This window comes from Hipposideros armiger, unplaced genomic scaffold (assembly GCF_001890085.2).
Source record: "Hipposideros armiger isolate ML-2016 unplaced genomic scaffold, ASM189008v1 scaffold_1111, whole genome shotgun sequence".
Taxonomy (NCBI): Eukaryota; Metazoa; Chordata; class Mammalia; order Chiroptera; family Hipposideridae; genus Hipposideros; species Hipposideros armiger.
The window spans coordinates 50,230-73,858 of record NW_017732461.1 but is presented as its reverse complement, the minus strand read 5'-3'; the positions used below and the strand labels follow the sequence as shown (position 1 = coordinate 73,858).

The window sequence follows — 23,629 nt, the reverse complement described above, 5'->3', positions numbered from 1 at the left end:
CCCCCTTACTCTTTGGGGATGGGATCATCAAGTGTCCATGAAAGACATGAAAGAGTACAGCTAAGCTATCGCTACCCAGCTTCATTCAAAAAGGGCATTTGTCCATAGAAGACATTTTCTTAAATACATTTCACTTCATCATATCCTTTATTTAAGACCCTCGCTAATTTAAATGCCTTCAGAAGCCTGGGTAAGAAGTCCCTTACTTCTTAATTTCCCAGAAACTGCTGTTGCTGAATTAAAGAATGAGGAAAGTGTTGTTTGCAAGTTGCGAGCCTTATGCAGCCTGGCTGTCAGAGTCCCTCCATGCCGCTCCTGGACTTCCCAGCTTCTCACCCACTTCAGTTTTCTTGGACGAAAACGAGCGGGCATGACATACGCAGAACACCACAGTGTGAAGCGCTGGGGTGATGCGGGCCTTGGGGAGGCCTTCGGGAATAAGCACAGGTTGCTGAGGAAATCAGTTCCTCCACGATCTGCTGAACGTTCCCTTGTGTGTTCCTCAAGATCAAAATGTCAGCCGCTGAAGAGGTCCCCCGGGAAAAGCAGTGCCACGCCGGCCATGACTGCTTTGTGGGGAGCCTCGTGGTGACTTCCCTGTCAGACAGTCCCTGCTGCTGACCACACGCAAATCTTGGAGACTTCTGACTGGTGAGCTCTCTCCTCCTTCCCGCCATGTGGGGTACTAAAAAGGGCATCTTCTTACTTTAAAACCATGTGGTTTCAGATGCACGGTGAACCTAGCTGACTGTCCCAGGTAGACTGCTGCACAGTGACACCTGGTGACAACCTGAGGAGACCCTAAAAATGGCTGGGAGGCTCCCATGCTTACAGTCAATCCATTCACTCACTGTGACTGAGGCAAAGGGTCCCCTGGTCTTACTGTATCCTTTGGAGACTGGAATTTTCCCTTTGAAAACAACCCTTCTATTCTTTATAACATTTTACCTGAATAAACTAAGGGTAAAGGAGAGAAGTGAATACGGACCACAGGGAGTGACTGTGTATATGACAGACATACATAAAAATAGATGAATTGAAACAAGTTAACTACCAATTTAGCCCGTTTTGCCCGTTTTCCTCAAAGAGAAAACAATTATCACAAAACTGTAAGTACAAGCTATAACCTCTAATTCTAATTATTCAGAAACAACCCTGATTTAAATCATAACTTTTAAAACTAGTAATAAGCTTAAACAGCTTGGGTTATAAGATTTTATCTACTTTAAGGATACCTTATACAGTACTGTGGCTCACAAATATCAAGCTGCTTCAGTATGGCTTCAGTGACTGTCACAACAAATCCTCGATAAGTAAGAGTCCTCCAGGTTTAAAAGTTAATTCCAACGTGTTGAAAGAAAAATGAGGTGCAGAGGTTAAGGCTTAAGGCACAATGTTTAAGGGGCCCACATGATACATAAGGAATCAGAGCCTGGGTTTTGTCAAATGTCTGCTCCCACCGCCACTCCAAGATGACATTTAAATAGTGATTGAAATAATGTCAGGACATCAGTAAATTCATGTGATGTGTATGCTTTCTAATAAAACAGTTTTATCATTTTTAGAAATAAAAATACTGTCATTTGAAGATCAAAAAATTTACCAGTTATTATTCCAATGGCATCCACACTAAAAAAGTAACATGAAACAGGTAAAATTAATTTTAAAAATATATTTTATTCAATATATCCAAATTTTATCATTTCAGCATGTAATCAATATTTTAAAAGTATTAAGTAGATATTAATAAAAATATTTACTATTTTTTCATACTAAGTTTCAAAATTTGGTGTGTATTTTATACTTTCCTAATTCAGATCCTAAATTTTCATGCAAAATACTTGCTCTGTATTTAGATTTCATGAAATTTACATTTGAAAAATTCAATTCACATAACCCAAGTTATTCGAAGCATAGCTACAAGATTTCCAGTATCTGAGTTGAGAATCAATATTAGTTGAAATTTTTAAAAAATCAAAAATTCAGTTCCTCAGTTGCACTAGCCACAGTTCAAGTGCTCAAGAGTCACACGTGGCCAGTGGCTGCTATTCTGAACGAGCTGATTTAAGGGGCCACAAGCAATTCTGCTCTTAATACAAGAGTGTTGCTCTTAACAGGAGGCATTCAGAGCAGATGTCTTTAATCTCCTCTCAAAATTAAGTAACTGTCTTGTGCCTTGTAACTATCCACTGTCTCATCAACATAGTATAAATTAAAATTTTTCTTAATTACATTTTGTCATAATATGCCATATTTTGTAATAAATGTTAAACTACATTCAGATATTATGTATAAATGCTTCCTGTCAAATTATGGAGAAACTTTGATATGAATTCTAAAATGACCCAATTAGCCATGCATCTTTCTCCAAAGTAAACATTAATGCAAAATATTAAACCAACCCCTAAGACCAGTGTTGAAAAGGAGATCCCATTATATTATTTACAAAGGAGTGAGTAAATATTCCTTGAATATTTATTTAAATGGAACAAGTCATGAGAATCAAAGTGAAAATATTTTTATGCCTATGCTTTAGCTCTCAATTTATTTCATTATCTCTTTACTAGTTGAGTATTTAAAAAATGCAAAACACTTAGGTATTAGACTGAATGACAACAGCTATAGTATTTCTTATCTAACTTAAACCTGTGTGACCCTTGAAATTATAACACCCACTGATCAAAACAGATGCTCAAATCTTTACTAAAAGTGAGTAATTAAATCCTGTGGTTAAATTGCTGCAAAAATAGAATGAGATTCAAATGCTGGAGCCCATGAAGCTTGTCTAATGGTGAGGCGGTGTCGCCTTCCTACATCTTGGCCATCAAGCTTCTGGCTTGGTCCTTAAGCTCCAATTTTGCGATCGCTGAGAGGTGGACTTCATCGGGCCCATCTGCTAAGCGCAAAGATCGCGTTAAGGCGTACCTGGAAAAACAAAAGGAACAGGCATGGCAGGAGTTATCAGAGCAGAACAGATACTTTAGTGTCAGTCACTCTGATTTTAAGCCAAAACTATTAATTTTTGAAATCTCGCCAAGGCAGTGATAAGAAAAAGAGCACAGGGAAAATCAAAGAAAGAAGCCCACAGATTTCTGAAATGCCATTTTCAAGTTCTCACCTTGGGAAGTGTACTCTTAAAGGGCATAGTGCAGGGGGCTTAAGCTCAGTCTTGATTTGCTACAGGTTACTAGAAGTTGCTAGAATTATAAGAGCTCTCTTAGGTGAGCCATAAGCAGTGAAGTATAAATACATAATACTTCTATACTATAAATATACAGTATTATATACTTAGTTCTTTCTTAAGATTAGAAGTGGATGGGGGGAAATTGATGGGGCCCGTCTGGAATGTGGTAGAGAAGGTGGTGCCGTGACTGTGGGGAGATGGACAATGGGGATTACTCTTTCTTGACTCCCAGCAACCAGAATCTGGACATGAGATGGTCATGGGCACGCCCTGCTGCACACTGGGCTGAGGCCGCCCTGTGGAGTTAGTAACCGTCCTGATAACACACCTAAGCCTGGCTCAGGCTCCCTTTGGCTCCCTGCTCCCTCCTTTCCTTCGTAGTTCAGGGTGAACACCCCATGCTATTTCTTCTACCCAGGAACCCCAGTGTAAAAGTTCACATAATTGAGTGAAACGGTAGTTGTAATCCTAGGAGCAACTAATTGATACTGAGCTGTATATTAAAGTACCTTTATTACAGTTGACCTTTGAACGATGAGGGGGTTAGGTGCATTGAAGCCCAGTGTAGCTGAAAATCCGCATATAACAAGTCCATTATTTAGCCTTTAATTATAGTTTAAACTAAGTTAGTATCTTTATTTTCTTCTTAAACAATTAGTGTCAAGGCATCTGTAGATTTTTAACCCCAAGCCTGTGAAAATCAGATGCTTATAAAATGACATCTACTCACATGTAAGCCAGCGGGTAATCCTGGGACAGACCTGCGCCTCCGCACACTTGGATGGCCTGGTCAATAATTTTGCAGGCTGCCCGCGGGGCAGCCACTTTAATCATTGCAATCTACAAAAGCAAGACACAAAAAGAATGTACCTTCCTTCAATAATACACAATGTGGCCGAGTCTGATATAATCTGTATTTTCTTTGTGAAATGGAATGAGGGAACTTTCCCACATGCATCACCACTCAAACAGGATCATTGATGAAAGACAACAGAGATCCACTGTGATGCAGCAAATGGCCATATTTCAGTCATTACGGACCTTCTGGAAAGAGAGAGTGCTTCCAAACCACATTTTATTCATTTATTTATAACTTGCTTTGTTTCCAAAAGAATTTCAGGCAGCCGGTAAATTATCAATACTTTTATCACCTTAGGGCTCGTAAAGAGTTAAAGAGTCTTTACTAATCAGTTTTCTCCTAGCAATTTTGTCGGCTTTTAGAATTAAATGATCATGTTCTTATTCCAGATAAGCCAGAAACATAAGAAGGCAGAGGATAAGAAGTACCTTTTATGAAACATTTATTATGTGTTCAACACAGTGCTGTGCATTCTATATCATCTTGGTCACTCTTCAGTAGAACCCTACACCACAGGCAGAAAGGTTAGATACTTTGCCCAGTGTCACTAGTCTAGCAGACGGTGACATACTGAGTACAATTCCAAGTCTGTATGAAGTCTAGGATTTCCCTAATCCCTGTTGCTACATCTCAAGAATGCTGAAGATATTTGGCATCCTGAAAATCATTCCCAAAGCAGCCCAGTGAAAGGAAAGCTAGTAAGTGCCATACTTTTATAATCTTTAAACCAAAACCACACAGAAGCTTCCAATATTCTGAGCACCATCAAGGCACCAGTGAGACCTGAAAAGCCCAATGGTTGGAGAAACTGGGGCAGGCTTGGCAGATGGTGGTCCAAGGGGCCTCACCTCTTTCTTGGCGCCAGCACTGCCCAGAGTGTCAATTTTGTGGGCGGCTCTCAGGGTCAACAAGCGGATCTCTTCAATGGCAATGCGGCTTTCAGCAATCCAGTGAGCCACAACTTCCTGTAGGGGAGCAAAGGACAGCAAACAAGAGGAGATAAGCTGGTGTCTGATGTCACGTGTAACACAGCCTTGTAATTTGGAGGAAACACTCAAGGCCAAGGACTGGTCCCAAGCCTTACTCTGCATATTTTTAAGTGGAAGAGTTAATTCGTTTGATACAACTTCTTTAGTAGTTGTAGAACCATACAGATAATCTATTTCACCTTTAATGAGTTTGGTAGTTTGTGGCTTTTGAGGAATCAATCCATTTCATCTAGGCTGTTAAATTCATGTGCCTTGCCCTCATGCCAGAGTGTGTGGGTCCCAAGGCCCAGATCTGCAGTGGAGGAGACTCCATTTCAGCCTCAGCTCCAGGCCCATTCTCCAGTCCAACTTTTCCTGGAGAGCTCTGCATTGTGGGTTATAGAGTGCCTCCACAAATTAAGTAAATGCTAGTTCCAATCACTTCTACTGCCAAGAAAATTGAATACAAGATGTACTTTTCCCTTTCTTCTTGCTAAGTACAGTTAAAAACCTGGGCATTATCTATAAAACAAACCTAAGAAGGCTCTGAAAGTTGGAAGAAAGAAGGCAGACCTGCCAGGGACTTCCAGACTAAAAGAAGAGCTTGGCAGTGACTTCCCTAGGCTTTCTTTTTGCCTCCCAGACCCCAGACCTGGAGCTGAAGAAAGCAGCAACCTGGAAATGCCGATGAGCGCAGACAAGACTCAAACAAAGAGGTGTCCCAACTAAAGCCTCCTCTCTTCAGCTGAAGGATTGGGTAGGGGTAGCCTAGCAAGACAGAAAACTTTAATACAGTAACAAATCTACCCAATCCAAACACCACAGAAAAAAACATGACCCTGCCCCTACTCATGCCAGTAGATGTCCACCCTCATCAGTGTTATAAGGAGCAACCTCAACACCCCTGCCAGGGTGGTATCAGAGAATGCCAAATAAGGAGCTAGGCCAGCAACGAGCTCACTTCACCTGTGTTGTCAGTGGAGACCACATGGGAAGCCTGGACTTTGACCCCACCAGGCAATAACAATGCACTCCTCTCATCAGGTATCATTGGAAGCTGAGAAGGAACCTGGACTTCTACATCTGCCTGGCAGTAATGAGGTGGTACAACCCCGTCTTCTAACAGAGTCGTGTCTCAGAAAGCCAGCTAAAATAGGTTTTTATAGGCTAATATCCCTGGTGAACATAGATGCAAAAATCCTCAAGAAAATATTGGCAAACCAAATTCAGCAATATGTTTAAAAGATCATACACCATGATCCAGTGGGATTTATTCCTGGGATACAAGGTTGGTTCAATATCCACAAATCAGTTAACTTGATAAAACCACATAAACAAAATGAAGGATTAAAAAATATAAATTTATCAATAGATGCAGAAGAAAATATTTGACAAAATTTAACATCCAATTATGATAAAAATTCAGCAAAGTGGGGACACAGGGACCATACCTCAGCATAATAAAGGCCATATACGGCAAACCCACATATAATATCATGCTCAATGGTGAAAAGCTGAAAGCTTTTTTTTTTAAGATCAGAAACAAGAGAAAGATGTCCACTTCCACCACTTTTGTTTAATATATAGTATTGGAAGTCCTAGCCACAGCAGCCAGAAAAGAAAAGGAAATTGGAAAGGAAGAAGTAAAACTGTTATTTACAGATGACATGATACTATATAGAGAGAACCCAAAAGATTCCACCAAAAAAAAAAACACTATTAGAACTAATAAATGAATTCAGTAAAGTAGCAGGATACAAATTCAATATTTAGAAATCAGTTGCATTTTTATACACAAATAACAACTATTAGAGAAATTAAGAAAACAATCCTATTTACAACTGCATTAAAAAGAATAAACTACCTAGGAATAAATTTAACCACCTTGGTTAAAGCTATAAAACACTGAAGAAAGAAATCAAAGAAGACACAAATAAATGGAAGCATATACTGTGTTCATGGATAGGAGGAATTAACATCGTTAAATATCCATAATAACTCAAAAAAATCTACAGATTCAGTGCAATCCCTATCAAAATACCAATGGCATTTTCCACAGAACTAGAATAATCCTAAAATTTTTATGAACCACAAAAGACTCCAAATAGCCAAAGCAATCTTGAGAAAGAGCAACAAAGTAGGAGGTATCATGTTACCTGATATTAAACTATAATAGAAGAGCACAGTAATCAAAACAGCATGGTACTGGCATAAACACACACACACAGATCAATGGAGCAGAATAGACAGCCCAGAAATAAACCCATGCTTATATGGTCAATTAATCTACAATAAAGGAGGCAAGAATACACAATGGGATAAAGACAGTCTCTCCAATAAATGGTGTTGGGAAAACTGGACAGATACATGCAAAAAAAATGAATTAGACCACCTTCTTATACCATGTATAAAAATAAACTTAAAATAGCTTAAAGACTTAAATGTAAAACCTGAAACCATAAAACTCTTAGAAGAAAATATAGGCAACAAACTCTTTGACACTGGTCTAGCAGTAGTTTTTGGATATGTTCCCTAGGGCAAAGACAACAAAAGCAAAAATAAACAATGGGACTACATCAAACTAAAAAAGCTTTTGTATCAGAAAGGAAACCAACAAAACAAAAAGGCATCCTACTGAATGGGAGAAGATATTTGCAAATGATATATCTGAAACTGGGTTAATATCCAAAATATATAAAGAACTTATACATCTTAACATAAAAAAACCACAACAATTTGATTATAAAATGGTAAAAGGACCAGTGTAGACATTTCTCCAAAGAGGACATACAGATGTCCAACAGACACATGAGAATGACGTTCAGCACCACTATTCATTAGAGAAATGCACATTAAAACCACAATGAGACATCATCTCACACCTGTTACAATAGCCATCATCAATAAATCAACAAACGAGTGTTGATGAGGATGTGGGGAAATGGGAACCCTTGTGCAAATTGGTGCAGCCAGTAGGGAAAACAGTAAAGAGGTTCCTCAAAAAATGAAAAAGAACTATCTTATGATCCAGCAATTCCACTTCTGGGTATTTATCCGAAGGAATCCAAAATACTACTTTGAAAAGATACATGTATCCGTATTTTCATTGCAGCATTGCTTACAATAATCAAGATACAGAAGCAACCTCAATGTCTACCAATGGATGAATGGATAAAGCCGCTGTGAGATTTACGTGCGCATGCGCGCACACATACACAAACACAAGGGAATACTACTTAGCTACAAAAAAAAGAATGAAGTCTTACCATTTGCATAAACATGGATGGACTTAGAGGCTATTATGCTAAGGGAAATAGGTCAGACAAGAAACACAAATACCATATGATTTCACTTGTATGTGGAATCTAAACAATAAACAAAACAAACAGATGCATAGATACAGAGAACAAACTGATGGTTGCCAGATGGGAGGGGGTTTAGGAGGTTAGGTGGAAAAGGTAACGGGATTAAGAAGCACAAATGGGTAGTTACAAAATAGTCACTGGGATGTAAAGTACAGCTTAGGGAATATAGTCAGTAATATTGTAATAACAAGGTATGGTGCCAGGTAGGTACTAGACTAATCGGGGAGATCACTTTGTAAATTCTGTAATTGTCTAAGCACTATGCTGCACACCTGAAACTGATGTAATGTTAAATGTCAACTCTAATTGAAAAAAAACAGTAAAAAAAAAATCATCATTTTAAAAGACAATATTACCCTGATACCAAAACCTGATAAAGACGGTACAAAAAAGAAAAAACAACAACAAAATAACTACTGACCAGTATCCCTCATGAATACACATGAAAAAGTCTTTAACAAAATATTAACAAGTAGAATTCAGCAATGTATAAAAGGAATTATATACCATGACAAAGTAGGGTTTATTCCAAGGATGCAAAGTTTGTTTAGTATTTGAAAAATCAATCAGTATACTCCACTATATTAACAGGCTAAAGAAGAAAAATCACATGGTCATATAATTCAGTGCAGAAAAATAATTTGACAAAACTCAATACTCATTCATTATGAAAACTAGTTATAGAGGAGAACTCAGCTTGACAAAGAACATTTACAAAAACCTACAGCTAACATTATTATACTTAATATTCCCCTAAAATTGGGAACAAGGTAAAGAGGTCCATTCTCACCACTCTTACTCAATATAGTGCTGAAATTCTGGATAGTGCAATGAGGCATTAAAAGGAAATAAAATGTGTACATATCTGAAAGGAAGAAATAAAACTGGCCCTTATTTGCAGATGACATAATTGCCTGAATAAAACCCCAATCTACAAAAAAAACCTCTTAGAACTAATAAGTGAGTTTAGCAAAGTCACAGAATACAAGATCAACACACAAAAATCAATTACGTTTCTATATTCTAGCAACAAACACATGGACACTGAAATTAAAAGCATAAATTATAACCACTCAAAAAATGGAAATACTTTTATGTAAATATAACATGTGTAGGACTTGTATGTTGAAAGCTACATATAAATAATAAAAACAAATCAAAGAAAAGCTGAATAAATGTAGAGACATACCGTGTTCATGGATTAGAAAATCCAACATAGTAAAGATGTCAGTTCTTTCCAAACTGATACATTGGTTGAACACAATTCCTATTAAAATCCCAGCAGGATTTTTTTTTGCAGATGTCGACAAGATTATTCTAAAATCTATATGGAAAGGCCAGGGAACTAGAATAGCTGAAACAATTTTGAAAGGGAAGAGCAGAGTGACATGAATCAGTCATCATGATTTCAAAATTAATTATATAACTATAGTAATCAAAACTGTGTGGTATTGGCAGAGGGACAGATATAGACCTGTAGGACAGAACAGAGAACCCAGAAATAGACCCACACAAATATGCCTGAGTGATTTTTGAGAAAGGCATGAAAATTATTCAACTAAGGAAGGATAGCCTTTCCAACAAACGGCACTAAAGTACTTGGACATCCATAGGCAAAGAAATAAACCTTGACCTAATTCCTTATACAAAAATTAACTCCAAATAGATTACAAACTCAAATGTAAAATGTAAAACTTTTAGAAAAATATTAGAGGAGAAAATCTTCTAGCCCTAGGATCTAGGGCTAGGCAAAGCATTCTTAGACTTGACATTAAAAACATGATCCATAAAAGGAAAACTGACAAATTAAAGCTAGTCAAAATGAAATACTTTTGCTCTGTGAAAGACCCTGATAAGAGGATGAAAAGTTAAGCCATAGAGAAAATATTTGCCAATCACATATTTAGCAAAGGATATTATCTAGGATACATGAGGAACTCAAAACTCAACAATAAAAACACAAACAATCCAGGTAGAACATGGGCATAAGACATGAACTGAAGAGGATACAGATGGCAAATAACACATGAAAAGATGTTCGACATGATTAGCCATCAGGAAAATATCAATTACAACCACATGAGATATCATTATAAACCTAGCAGATGGCTAAAAAGAAAACAGAAAAAAAAATAGTAACAACATCATATGCTGGTGGGGATGTGGAGAAACAATCACTCATACACAGCTGGTGAAATGAATAGTATAGCCATTGCAGAAAAGAGTTCGTTGGTTTCTTAAAAAACTAAACACGCAAGCACCATATGAGCCCAGCAACTGCATTCTTGGGCATTCATCCCAGAGAAATAAGGACTCATGTTCACATAAAAACCTATATATGAACATTTACAGCAGCTTTATTTGTAACAACTCCAAACTGGAAACAGCCCATATATCCCTCGATAGGTGAACACTTAAACTGCGGTAATCCATACCAAGGAATATCGCTCAGCAATAAAAAGGAGTCAACTATTGATACACATAACCTGGATGAATCTCCAAAGAATTATGCTGAGAATTAAACCAATCCCCAAAGTTTACATACTGTGTGATATCATTCTTGATATAACAAAATCATACAAAGAACAGATTAAATGTCACCCGTGGTTAATGAGGAGGTGGGGGTGAGAGTGAGGTAGGTGTGGCAGGAGGGATCCTTGTGGTGATGCAAATGTTCTGTATCTTGACTGTAACAATGACAACATCCTGGTTCTGATATTGGACTATAATTTGGCAAGATGTTACCACTGGGGGAAACTGGGTAAAGGGTATAAAGAATTGCTCTGTATCATTTCTTATTTATACATGTGAATCTATAATGATCTCAGACTAAAAATTTTAATTAAAAAGATTTGTACTTGCTTCTCATTGGCTTAGTGAATAGTCTCTGAGTTTTTTCCATTGGTCAGAACTTGGAAGAGAACTGAGGGTGTGGGAGGTGGGGGGATAAAAATGAAAGAATATGGAGACCAAACCTACCATAAACCTTACAAGCAACCAAGCATTTTGAATTCAACATCCAAACTCAGGAGACATAGCAAATGCTTCCAGATAGCTGTAGCTACATTTTTTTTTCGGTTCCTAGTTCTAACCACAGAACTGGTGTTTGTAATGGAGAATAATATTTGTTAAGATAAATTTGACCAGCAGAGAATTACAGTGCTCTGATTTGAGTCATGGTAACCTTCCAATTTTATGCTTGGTCATGTTTGTTCTAGTACATTTCTTCAACAGTGGCTACTTCATCAGTTTCCCCACCACAGGAATGTTCAGTATGATGGCCACTAACCACACATGGCTACTGAGCATGTGAAATATGCTTAGTCTGACTTGAGATGCACTATCTATCTACCTATCTATCTATCTATCTATCTATCTATCAATATATATATATATATGGTATTATAATATACTAATATGTCCTATAACTGAAATATACACCCAATTTAGAAAAATCAGTATTAAAAAATGTAAAATACCTTACTAATGTTTTTATATTGACTTCATGTTGAAATGATAACATTTTGGACATATTGGGTTAAATAAAGGATTATTAAAATAAATTTCATCTATTTCTTTTTACTTCATAAAAATGTAAATTTCAAATTGCGTTTGTGACTCACAGTGTATTTCTACTGGATGGCTCTGCCCTAGAGGTTGAAACAAGGCTCTGAGTTGACAACGTCAAACAAGCCACCAGTGGTCAGTGAGTATCTTTGATGGCTGTAACACTGGATGATGATCACTTCATGAATGCAGCCAAAATGCATGTACTTCTTAGCCTTAGAATGAAGCAGTGTTTTCAGCTGGGTCTCTACAGGCCGTAGACTTGCTGCAACGTAATAAGGGTAGAAACTGAGTGCTCCAAGGAGTTGCCAGATTATTTCTTAAGACAGAACTTTGATATAGAACTTGCAGCGTTAGTGCCTGAAATATTTAGAAGGCAGCTTGGAAGGAGTCTCCAAATTCAGGGGAAAAGAAGGGTATATTCACAAGTTGAAAAGGAAAAAAAAAAAAAAAAGCTGGCCCAGATTTTTGTTTAGGACATGCTCACACATCTCTTTTACTTCTGCCAGATCATCTTTGTGACAAATACAATACGTTTCCAGTAAAGGGAGTCATATTTTTGAAAAGCCCAGGCTTATTCTGCTTGATACTTTCACTTTAAAAAACAGGAGAGATATTTCCTCTGTTAAAGTATTAAAATGTCTCTCATGAAAGCAGCACTTGAGCAGAGAGCTTTTGTGTGTTCCAGATGCCTGGCTGTCTACCTTTCTGTGTCCTCCTTTCACCCTTTTGCAGGATTGGGATGCAATCTTGCAAAGAGAAAAGTGTAACAAGTGATAGTTGATGCCACCAGCGACTCTAGCTCCTGCTCCAGGAGCAGCGTAGAGCTGCATCATGGCCCCGGAGTTCACACCTTCTTACCTCCTGCAGTGCCCATCCGACAGCTGAGCCCTTGCCCTCGCCATGTACTAAAGGGCTTTCCACGAATTATTCCTAGGTGTGTGCCATAAAACAAGCTGTACTTTTCCACAAAAACGATGTTACAACTAAATCATAGCTATGCGACATAATATTTCACAAAAAGCAAACATAGCCTATAGAAATTTAAGGTAAAAAATATACTGCAAAATTTTATCTTGTACTTTACAAGGCAACAAATATACTCACTAAAATATACATGTCCAGCAAACAAATTTTATCACCATGAGTTTGACTAACACTAACATGTTAGCAATTGTAAACATTAAATGTTTAAAACTAATTTTTCTTATCTTCTTAAAAGTTAGAAGTGCTTTTGGGGGGATGATTTGAATATCCCAGTTCTCCCAGAGTTTTCCCAGGAAGTCTGAAACGATAGCTTTTTCTCTCTTAATAAATAATCTCTAGTTTTGATTTTATTGCCCATGTGTAATTACATTGTTTATTGTGCTTTGTAAACTACAGACTCAGAAGTACGTAGTTTATAGATGAGAATTCGAAAAATCGTGCACATCCCGCCAAATCCTGGTCCCATTTCTACTTGCATTTCTCCAGTGACGGAACTCACTGCCTCTGGAAGCAGTCCATTCCATTTTAGATCTCTCTCCTTTCACTGAGTTTTAGGCTGTTTTCCTACATCTTTACACTTATCTATCCAGATTCCTTCCAGAAAGCCAAAAAAACAAAGCAAATCCTTCTTCCTTATGACAGCCCTCTCATGTCCACAAAGAGTAACTAACCAGGTCCTGTGGAATAAGAGTCTGAGAAAGCTAAAGGAATTGTCCACACTCTGCGTGCTGAAGCGTTGGAGCGCTTTAGGAGTTATTTAATCTTTCACAAAGATAAATATCTCTCATCAGATAATGTTTAAATACAGACATAAATATACTTTGTGGAAAAGAATCACCTTGTTTATACAGAGGAAATCTCTCTCTGACCAAGTAATGCTGTTTTGGTTCAAGGTTCATGTAGTGCATTGGGCTACAATAAATTGAAATAAACCATCACCCTTACATGTGAATACAGCTTCTTCTTAAAGGCCACCCTTTGTGCTGCCCGTTTACACATGATCTGCAAAGCGCGTTCCGCCAAGCCTACCACTCTCATACAGTGGTGGATTCTGCCAGGTCCAAGGCGGCCCTGGGCAATTTCAAACCCTCTTCCTTCACCTGGGAGGAAGAAAAGAGAAGCTGAAAATGGCCACAGCCCATTTATTTTGTTATTTACACAAATCCTGAGAAAATGATGAGCTACTCTCAATAAAAATGGCATTCTGGTAAGAAGAAAGTTCTATAATTAGGTTCATTATACATTTATGGAACTTTTGCTTTCTATGTTTTTTGAAACCATCATCATTAAACATTTCGATCAAATTTAAGAACTATCTCTTGAGTACCTGCTATGCATCAGCTATTTATTAGAGCTGCAGCGGTTACAAAGGTAGATTAGACATAGTCCCTACACTAGGAATTTAGAATCAAGAAGCAATAAGGATGCCAGGGATAAGGGGTATGGAGAAGGACAAAGGCAAAGAAGGGAGACATTGAAATCGTAGGGCCTGGCAGACATCCAGGGCTTGTTGAGTGGACAGGATGACGAACACAAAAAGGAGGTGCCATTTGAGATGTTCTCTGAAGGTTGGGTAGGATTTCAACACGCAAGGGGGTGGTGTCATTCCAGGTATACGGTGCTCAAAGTTGCTTATGCTTCCAACTTGAATATAAGACCTGAATTCAGAAAGTACTGAGGTTTTCTTAAAGCAAGTAGAGGTTGAGGATCATGTTTTAGGAAAAGCGTGTTGCTCTGAATTGTATAATTTTTATATTTAGCTATGTTTTCAATTGATGTGATATAAAACCACAATCAAACACTTTACATTATTCCATGTAAGAAAATTCACAAAATTGGAAAAACATTCTCTTGTAAATGGAATAAGAGCAAAAAGTATCTAAATTAAGGTAGACTTCGTATCTTTTCCATATTTAGGCCTGAACATATTTCAATACAAAATACTAGAGAATCATTTTTGTAAACTTATCTCACCTAGTATTAAATTGGTGGCAGGAACTCGCACTTGATTAAAATGGATCTCAAAATGTCCTCCGTGCAAATGATCTATCAAACAGGAAATAAGATTTTAAAGAGCAAAATGAGTTGACCAAAATATAGTCACATATAATTAATCTGGTGAGGTGAAAGTAGGATTTAAAAGCCTCGTATGTCACAGACATTCCTAGGTAGATCTGAACCCTGAACCCCCAGTATCCCATAGCCCAGAAAACTCATCAACTATTCTAGTTAGAGGAGATTTTCGAAATAATTTGATCCAGGGTTTTTTAACTTATTCTCTGAAGTTGTAGAGGTATTAAAAGGGAAGATGGCTGCACAGTTCCAATCCGACTATTTTATATTGTTTTATAATTGCGTCTTCTTTGAAATTTTTTATTTATGGGCTTCCAAAGAAAATTTTGCTTGGAAAAAAAACACACAAGGTTTCAATAGTTCAAAAATTGAAAGTAAGTAATGTAAATCACATTTTTTCTTTTATCATTGTGGAAATAAATTCCCGACAATGTAAAGAGCCTGCTCAAAGGGACAGAGAAGGCTCAGCATTAGAGATGAAGCCGAGACTGGACCTTCAGGTATGTTTACTCCCCATCTAGGCTTGTTCACTGTGTTTGCCTCTTGAAAATGCTGGCATTTGACTGAAATGTGGAATACATTCACACTTGTCTTTACAGCACCCCTGCTCCCCGCCAAATTCTGGAGATAACCTCAGGCTAACTCCACACCCTTTTCCTGGCAGAATAGACATTAATAATCAACCTTCCCCACACTGTTTCTTTTAGCCTTGAGCATAGGGAGTTGGAGAGGTGCTGGTAAATTTGTCATACTGAGAATTCAAACATAGGCTCTGCAGTAGAGGGCATTTGCAGCCAACCTATATTAGAAACCCATTTGGGGAGTCATTCAGGCTATTGGTCTGCAACCCAACATCCCATGCACCATTTGCTCCAGTGAGCCTGTTCACCCCAACTCACCAACGCTTAGCCTGTGAGGACATTCTACAGCTGAATCCTACACAGCGGGATGGTGTCCAATGTTGTATAAAACTGCAAGTCTTACATCTGCTACTTGAACTTTTTCATTAGCCATATTCAGCAATAAAGAGAAAGCCAGAGTCACCACAGAACCTGAAGTTCAATAAAGGTTTTCACCATGCTAGCTAATTTACTTATTTACATGTTTGTAGTTATTGCCTATCTCCTCCCACCAGCATGTAAGCTCAATGAGAACGGAGATCTTCGTCTGTTGTTTTCATTACTGTATTCTAAGTACTGAGAACAGTGCTCAGCATTCAATAAATACTTGGCCAAGTAAATGACCTGAGCATCAAGGAAACATGGACATGAGCCTGAGGTTGGTGGCAGGAAATGAAAGTATCTTTGCTTCTTAGAAATTCCACCAAAGGACAGAGGAAGGAAAAGTTTTGCATTCAAATCAGTCAAAAGTATTGCTTATTAACAGCTCTTACTGGTTGATTAAGAAAGCTAAACTTGAAGACAAAAGTGAATTTTATTGTGGATTACCCACATTTAATTTTTCTGTGCATATTTCATTAATCCATTCTCCTTGATGACAGAGACACTGGCAGTCAGGCTTGCTGTTCCTTGAATATGATCTGCCCTTTCCCAAAAGTAAACAGAATGAGGTGGAATGCTGTACCACCTCTCAATTTTTATTTGCTGAATTCCACTGGCATTTCTATTAAGACAGTTGTCGGGGCCAAAAGATTTCTAAGAGCATGTCTCATACGTTAAAATGCTATTTCTTCCCGTCAGTATTACCACCCAGTCTAGTCTTCCTATGTGGCCATGTTGACTGCGTACTTACCCATGTAGCCAAAAACTGACAAAGGCCTGACTACTTCTACTCCAGGTGTGCTGATCGGAACAAGAATCATGCTGTGCTGTTTGTGTCTGGTCAAAAGAAAAACATGTTACGAGAAGTTTGCTAAGTGGAAAAGTAAAACAGATGTGAGGCAGAGTCACAGCTGTCATTTTGTTGTTGAGGTCATGTAATCATGGAAGCAATGATGTCTGCAATGGGGTATAAAAACATACATCGAGGAAACAATGGACGTGAGCACAGTCGGATGCAGGCTGTGATCTGGAACCATAACAAGGATTTGAAAATAAGGAAAAGGTATGTGACTGAGGCTTCTCATTGCTCAACAGTGGGAACTGACATACAACATTAAACATTTTTCAAATGATTGCTTTAAACATCGACTATGTACAGACAGTTCAGAAAAAATTTTATATGTCTTATAATCTGATCCAAAAAAACTAAGGATTGAGCAACCACTTTTTAATACAGGAAATTCCACAGTGAAGAATGTACAGCAACACTCCCTAAAATGTTTCCTAAAATATATCTTTTAGCAAAATAACTGTGAAATACAAAAATGTGACGCTTAATATCATTTTATACTATTATGATTTGTGAGTCCAAACGGTAAATCTTAAGTAAATTAAGTGGATAGAAAGACTGACTCTTATTCATACATAGATTTCTCAATCACAATTGTTTATTACCTGCTTGCAGAGGTATTTCTAGTTCTTCCCAAAACAACTGCAATTTTGCACTTTGGGTTACCAGCTCCTAAAACCAAGGGGAAAATGAGCAGAATACATCATAAAAGGAAATTTTTAGTCTGACATTGTATCCTAAAAGTTCTAATCCTTCCAAGTTTATGTCTGGCAAAAAACAAATAGCAAACAAAGCCTTGATTTATTTTTTTTAATTGCTTATGTGCAAAACTACATCAATCCAGAAAAATGACTAGGCAAGGCCAAAAATGGACTCTATCAATGAAAGCTGATGCACGAAAATAACCAGATGTCAAAGCGGCCATGAAATAGTTGAAACCCTTAAGACAAAATGATAGCTTTCCCATTCATATCACTTCAGATGTCAACATGCTGGAAAAGTAGACATCTAGCACATTTCCTCCTGTTTACATCTCATATTTTCTGACACATGGACAAGAACATATTAAAACTCATGATATTTACTCCCCAACCAGTGGCTGAGGAAAACCTAATTTCCCCAGCAGTGGAGTTGGGTGAGGGTGAATCTGTCTGAGGAGCTCAGTGCCTATCCCAGACTATATCATTTGTCCTAGCTATACTATAGAGCAGCTGACGATGGTTTACTTGGAACTGTCCACATATATGAGGCTGTAATTCCAACTGAGTAAGCCTAGGTTCTCATTTATTTATTAATTAAAGGTTAAGAATTTGGAAATATAGCTATGCTCATTTTAATGCAAACTTTTATTTTATTACAGTTCAGAAGTCTATGGCCATTCCCCAAAGGGGTCCTCTTGAAAAATGTACATTTCATTTTCAGCAGCAAGTCTAAGAACCTGGTCCCTCAAGGACACTGCCATTTAACTGGCATTCTAATCACAGGGCCATAAACAACTGGGTAAGACTAAGTTAAACACATCTGTATAAAGTCTTAAACAAATGATCAGATTCTTTTTTTCTAACTTCTTATAAAAAGAGGTGTCAAAAGATTTGAAATGATATGGAGATTCAATGAGAAATGTTAGGAATTATGTAAATAGTTGAAGAATGCCATAAAATCCCAAGAGTTAAAAGGATAAACTCCACGGAACATATAAAAGGACAAAATAGAGGATGTAAGAAGTAATGTACAGACTGTGTGAAATCTATGAGACAAATAATCCAGTTTCTTAAACAATGAAATTGCAACAAAAAGAAAAAAGAGGGAGCTTACAGATTTAAAAAGACTTCAAAAACATATTCATCAACAGCAACATTGAGACCTTATTTGAATCCTAATGCAATCAAACAAATTAAAATATTAATGAAAATTATGAAACAATTAGATATGTGAATACTTACTGGATATGTGATGATATTAAGTAATTTTAGGTGTGCTAAAGTTATTGTGGATACATTTTAAAACAGCCCTTATTGTGACAGATACTAAAATATCTGAAGGAAATGATGTGATGTCTGGGATTTTTTCAAAATAATATGAGAAAAGGAAGCAACGGGAGTAGGGCCAAAGCAAGAATGGTCATGAGTTGAACATTGTTGAGTCTCAAAACTATTCAAAGAGTATTCCTAGAAGAGCTAAATGTGTAGCAGAGATATGAAGGAGAAATACGGATGGTATATTGAAATGTCTGGGAACAGCTCACAAAACAGTAAACATGAGGAGTAGAGGTGGGCAGGGCCCAGAGCAAGGGTACCTTTAACTCTATAGATTGAGAGGCGACTGGAGAAGCAGTGCGAGAAGAAAAGATGATTAGGCAAGAAACAGAACAAGGCAAGCAGAGGTAAAGAAACAGAATAGAGGGTAAAATTAAAGAGTCAAGTCAGAGAGAAGGGTCTACTTTAAACTCTAGCACTTCCATTTGAAATTTTGAAACTCCATACAGTTGAATATCTGGCTTCATAGAAGAAACAAATGAAAAAGAATACACAACTATAGCTCTTGTAGTACTTTCAGTCTATCTGAGGAGATTCAGAGAAAACTGTACAATGGAAACGATCTAGAATTTGCTAGAGCTCAGTGGAAACAGACTTGATAGCTTTTCTAAAACCAACTTGGAGAGATTCAAGATGGCAGAAATATGTGTTTGTCTCCCATTGCTCCTAAGATCCTATTAATATCAAAATATAAATGTACAATGAAGGCATAACCGGAACAGAAAAGGAAGTAGAAAAGGCGAGGCATAGGGTTGCGTGTGTTGGTGGTCACCAACAGATGAGAGAGTTCAAGAAATATCTGGGAAACGGAGACAAGGTAAACAATGAAATGGGCAGATTCTAGAAAATGACATAAGGAACTGCAAAGGGAGATGGTTCTGGCCCCAGAATCAGAAGGTATAACTGAGAAGTGAGGCTACAAAAGGAGGATTAACCCAAGATTTATCAGTGGACAAACGTACCAGCTTCCACTCTCACAGGCAGGCGTCTGACAGCCTGAGGAGGAAAGTATATATAGTGTGTTACGAAAAACTGGAACAAAGTCATTCTGAGGCTTGGAAGCTAAACTTCCCATCAGCTGACTCTAAAGTGAGTCCCAGGTCTGCTCCACCAAGTTTTCTCAGAATTACTACGCAGAAGAGAAATATGGCTGGAAAAGAGCTCCGTGTTAATAACGAGGAAAACATCAACCAGCTACCCTTCTCTTTTAAGTCTGGATAGAAAACCAAGAATCTGTAGTGTGTGAAGACAGTCTTCAGCATGGAAGAGAATGACTGACCAAAATAAACTGTGCAATGGACCACAGAGGAACAAAATAAAACAAGAAACAAAGAGAACCTAAAACAAAACAAAACTGAGCTAAAACAAATAACAAAAGCTCTACTTAATGTAATCAGAGAGATCCAAATGTATGGCAGCCATGAAACCAGAAAAGGATGTTATGAAAGAGGGACAACCACAGAAAAATAAAAAGCAAAGATTAACCTGTGATTGCTAAAACAAAGTTTAACAGGAACACTAAAAATCGAATCAGGAAAATTTCCAGAAGCAGAGGAAAAAGTCAGAGACTGAAAATCGGAGAGCAAAGATAGAGATCTTAGAGCAAAAACAAAGTCCAATGTCAGAATAAAAGGGGTTCGATTGAAAGAAAATCATCCAGTAAAGAGAAAAATCAGGGGAAGAATTTATCAGGAAACTTGTAGGAGAAAATTTTCTAAAACTGAAAAAAAAGTCTTCAGATTAAAAGGGCTATTGACTGGCAAGAAGAATCTATCTTCAGATATGTGTTTGTGACACTTCAAAATATCAACAATAAAGGGAAAATCCTAAGGAGGTTTTTTTTTTTTTAAAAAAGTCACCTACAAAGTAATGAGGGTTAGACTAGCATCAGACTAAAGATTCTAAGAGGTTCCCAGAAAAGAAAGAGAATTACAGGTACAATTTAGAGGTATGTGTGTATGTGTAAGGGGGAGGAGATATAATATGATATAAGCAAATATTGCAATGAAAGAAAAATGGCAATTAAAACTCCAGGAAAATAATTTTTAAATGTACAAGTGAACCATGATTCAAATATAAAACCAAGTACAACATGGCATGAATTTAAGCAACACAGAGAGTGTAAGAAAAGCTATTCTAATTAACCTTGATGCTAGAAACACTCAGAATGGCCAAGGTAATATTATTTTATGTACATCAGTTAGAGAAGGACAGGAAATCTAACACACTATTTAGACCAGCATATGAACAATATTAACATAGTCCTCTAAGGTGAGTGTTGTGTGTTGGTTTTCAAAGTTTAGAGTCATCCTGTGATCAACCATGGCTGTGAATGCAAGACAGATCATAAATGTCAATGCCGAAGCAGAAGCTGTGGCTGATATAAGGTATGTAAGGTACAACATGGAAGGAAGGGATTAAAGGTAGAGAAAGGAGTAAGTGCACTCATATTCTTACGTTAGAGAATGAAGCTTGAAGAGTTCCTATTCCGTCCAATGAGGATGCAGAGGAAAGATTTAGAGATCATTTAATGTTTAAAAAGTAATCAAAACTTTGAAACAATAAAATAAATATATTAGGAAAAGGCAGAGTTATAATACAAATGAGTGAAATTGTCATTCAAATTGGGGAGTCAATGGATAGTCAATAAACAGGGAGAGAGAAAAAAAGCATTTTACCTAAAATTACAGCAGAAAGCAGAGAATTAAAAACAGAAACTGTTAGTTTTCTCTAGGGTATGGTATTGGGGTGTGGAGGGATGAGAAACAGTATGCTCTTAGATATTTTCTGATTTGTTACCATTCCTAATTTAATAATAAAATTTAATAACGTTTTAAAAAACTAGCCTACCATCTATGCTGTATACTTGAAATTAATATAAAGTAATATTGAATGTCAAAAATAAATAAATGAAAATAAATTAAAAAAAAACACCTTAGCCTACCATCTTGTAAACAACTCTGTAAATCCCAATTAGGAGGAGACATATTTGCTGAGTAAACTGCAATGTTTGTTTTTTTCACTTTCCTAATCTCCTTCTACTTGAACACTTAATCTGCCAGCTATGGAGGAGCCATTTCCTGCACAGGGTGGGGCATTTCCCCACTTCTATGTGATAACACCTAACTCCCGAAATCCTACATGCACTCTGCCTTATAAAACACTTAAACTGAGTTTTAAAAGTACAAAAAATACATTTCATCTGGGAAAGGGAGGGAAGGTGGAAGAAGGTTGTGTGCCTCAAATGGGTGACTGTTCATCCGCAGGCTGGTAGGGGAGTCAGGAAACACTTTACACTGATTTGATTTAGATCTTGAATCAGATGACTACTTTCCCCACGGCCAAAGCCACCAGACTATCAGAACACGCAATCATATATACATATATATGATTTTATCTGTGACTAGAAAGTAAGGGAGAAGCCTTTTAACTAACTTAGAACAGGACGTTTTTTAAAAAGAACATTAAGTTGGCCATTAGACCCACACTGTAATCAGATAAATATGTTAGGCAAAATTGTCTTTCTTATATTTTCCCCAAATATATGACTTAATGTCTATATTATGTATGAGATAAAAACAAAACCATTATCTCGACCCTTCTGGGCTTTTGCAACAGACTTTTATTACTAAATCCAATTGTTTCAAATAAAATTAAAGAAGAAAGTTTTGATATTAAAAAGATGTGAATCTGTTTTTCATTAAAAGAAAAATGCAAGCATTTTCCTAAATACAAGGAAAATGTATGGTGCTAACAGGTATAAAATGAACCCCACTAATCTGAGGATCAAACCTAAGAACACTAGGACTATTCAAATGGAAGGTAATAATACTTACATTTCATTGTGGATCTTATCTGAAATTTCTTATCTGAAAATGCTAGGTTGGCGGGATTTTTTTGGCCACGGATGTGCAATAATAGGTAATCATGCTTTGATTCTTAGTTATAAATTAGAGAGAAATAATTTTTTCTAGAGAGGCTCACTTTTAATTTTTCAGTTGGCTATTTTTCTACTTGAGTTTTTTGAGGTTTCAGTTGTAGGAAAACTTGAGGCCCACAGGCTGAAGGGTCAGGCCACGTTCCCAAATAACTCATTGTCTCCTTGGTGAGCATACTTCTGAAAATCAGATTAGGACATAATGGCATGATTTGGGTTCATTTTCATTAGAGATCTTTTCTTTCTCAATTTCTATACTGGTAATCAAGAACATTTTGGATAAATCTTTTAAGGTTTCATGGATCTTAATCTTAGCTAACCAGAAGCTGAATCATTCAAAAGTAAAATCTTTACAATGCTCTTAAGCCCCAGTCAAAAGGCCTATATTCTAATTTTCAGAATATATTTTTTTCTCTAATATTTCCCAAAAACATTTCGTGCCTTGCTCTTTCTGTCACGAAAATTTATTGCCTCAGCTTATATAAATGCCCAATAGATTTCAGCTATCAGGTAAATTTTGAAAAAACTAAAAAAAAAAAAAAAAAAGGCAAATAATTATTTGATGCTCCCTTGTGCAATCTAATATTGGATACAATTCAGATTAAAAAAAAACAACTTCTAAATTGGTTTTCCTTTTAGGGTCATTAAGTAGAGGAAGTAAGGGTGGATACGTAGGTTGTAGACTTTGAAATATTTTGATTTAACCTTGATGTTTCAGAAAATGGGAAAAACCCTCACAAATACATCATCTCAGCTACAAGTAGAATTTGGCAGGTACAGCAGCTGAAATATCTTTCTTTTA

The 23,629-nt window shown here is 37.0% G+C and overlaps 1 protein-coding gene across 1 annotated transcript in view; it reads right to left on the bottom strand.

Annotated features, from left to right (window-relative positions):
* Positions 1 to 2,176: 2,176 nt before the first annotated feature.
* ACAD11 (acyl-CoA dehydrogenase family member 11) overlaps positions 2,177 to 23,629 on the bottom strand; it is a gene marked incomplete at its 5' end in the record, with an annotated part of 57,619 nt that continues 36,166 nt past the window's right edge. The window contains 7 exons of the mRNA XM_019632251.1: positions 2,177 to 2,925; positions 3,915 to 4,024; positions 4,892 to 5,008; positions 13,876 to 14,030; positions 14,905 to 14,976; positions 16,756 to 16,841; positions 17,460 to 17,526. Of these exons, the coding sequence (XP_019487796.1) occupies positions 2,811 to 2,925; positions 3,915 to 4,024; positions 4,892 to 5,008; positions 13,876 to 14,030; positions 14,905 to 14,976; positions 16,756 to 16,841; positions 17,460 to 17,526 (722 nt within the window). The remainder of the gene's footprint in view (positions 2,926 to 3,914; positions 4,025 to 4,891; positions 5,009 to 13,875; positions 14,031 to 14,904; positions 14,977 to 16,755; positions 16,842 to 17,459; positions 17,527 to 23,629) is intronic.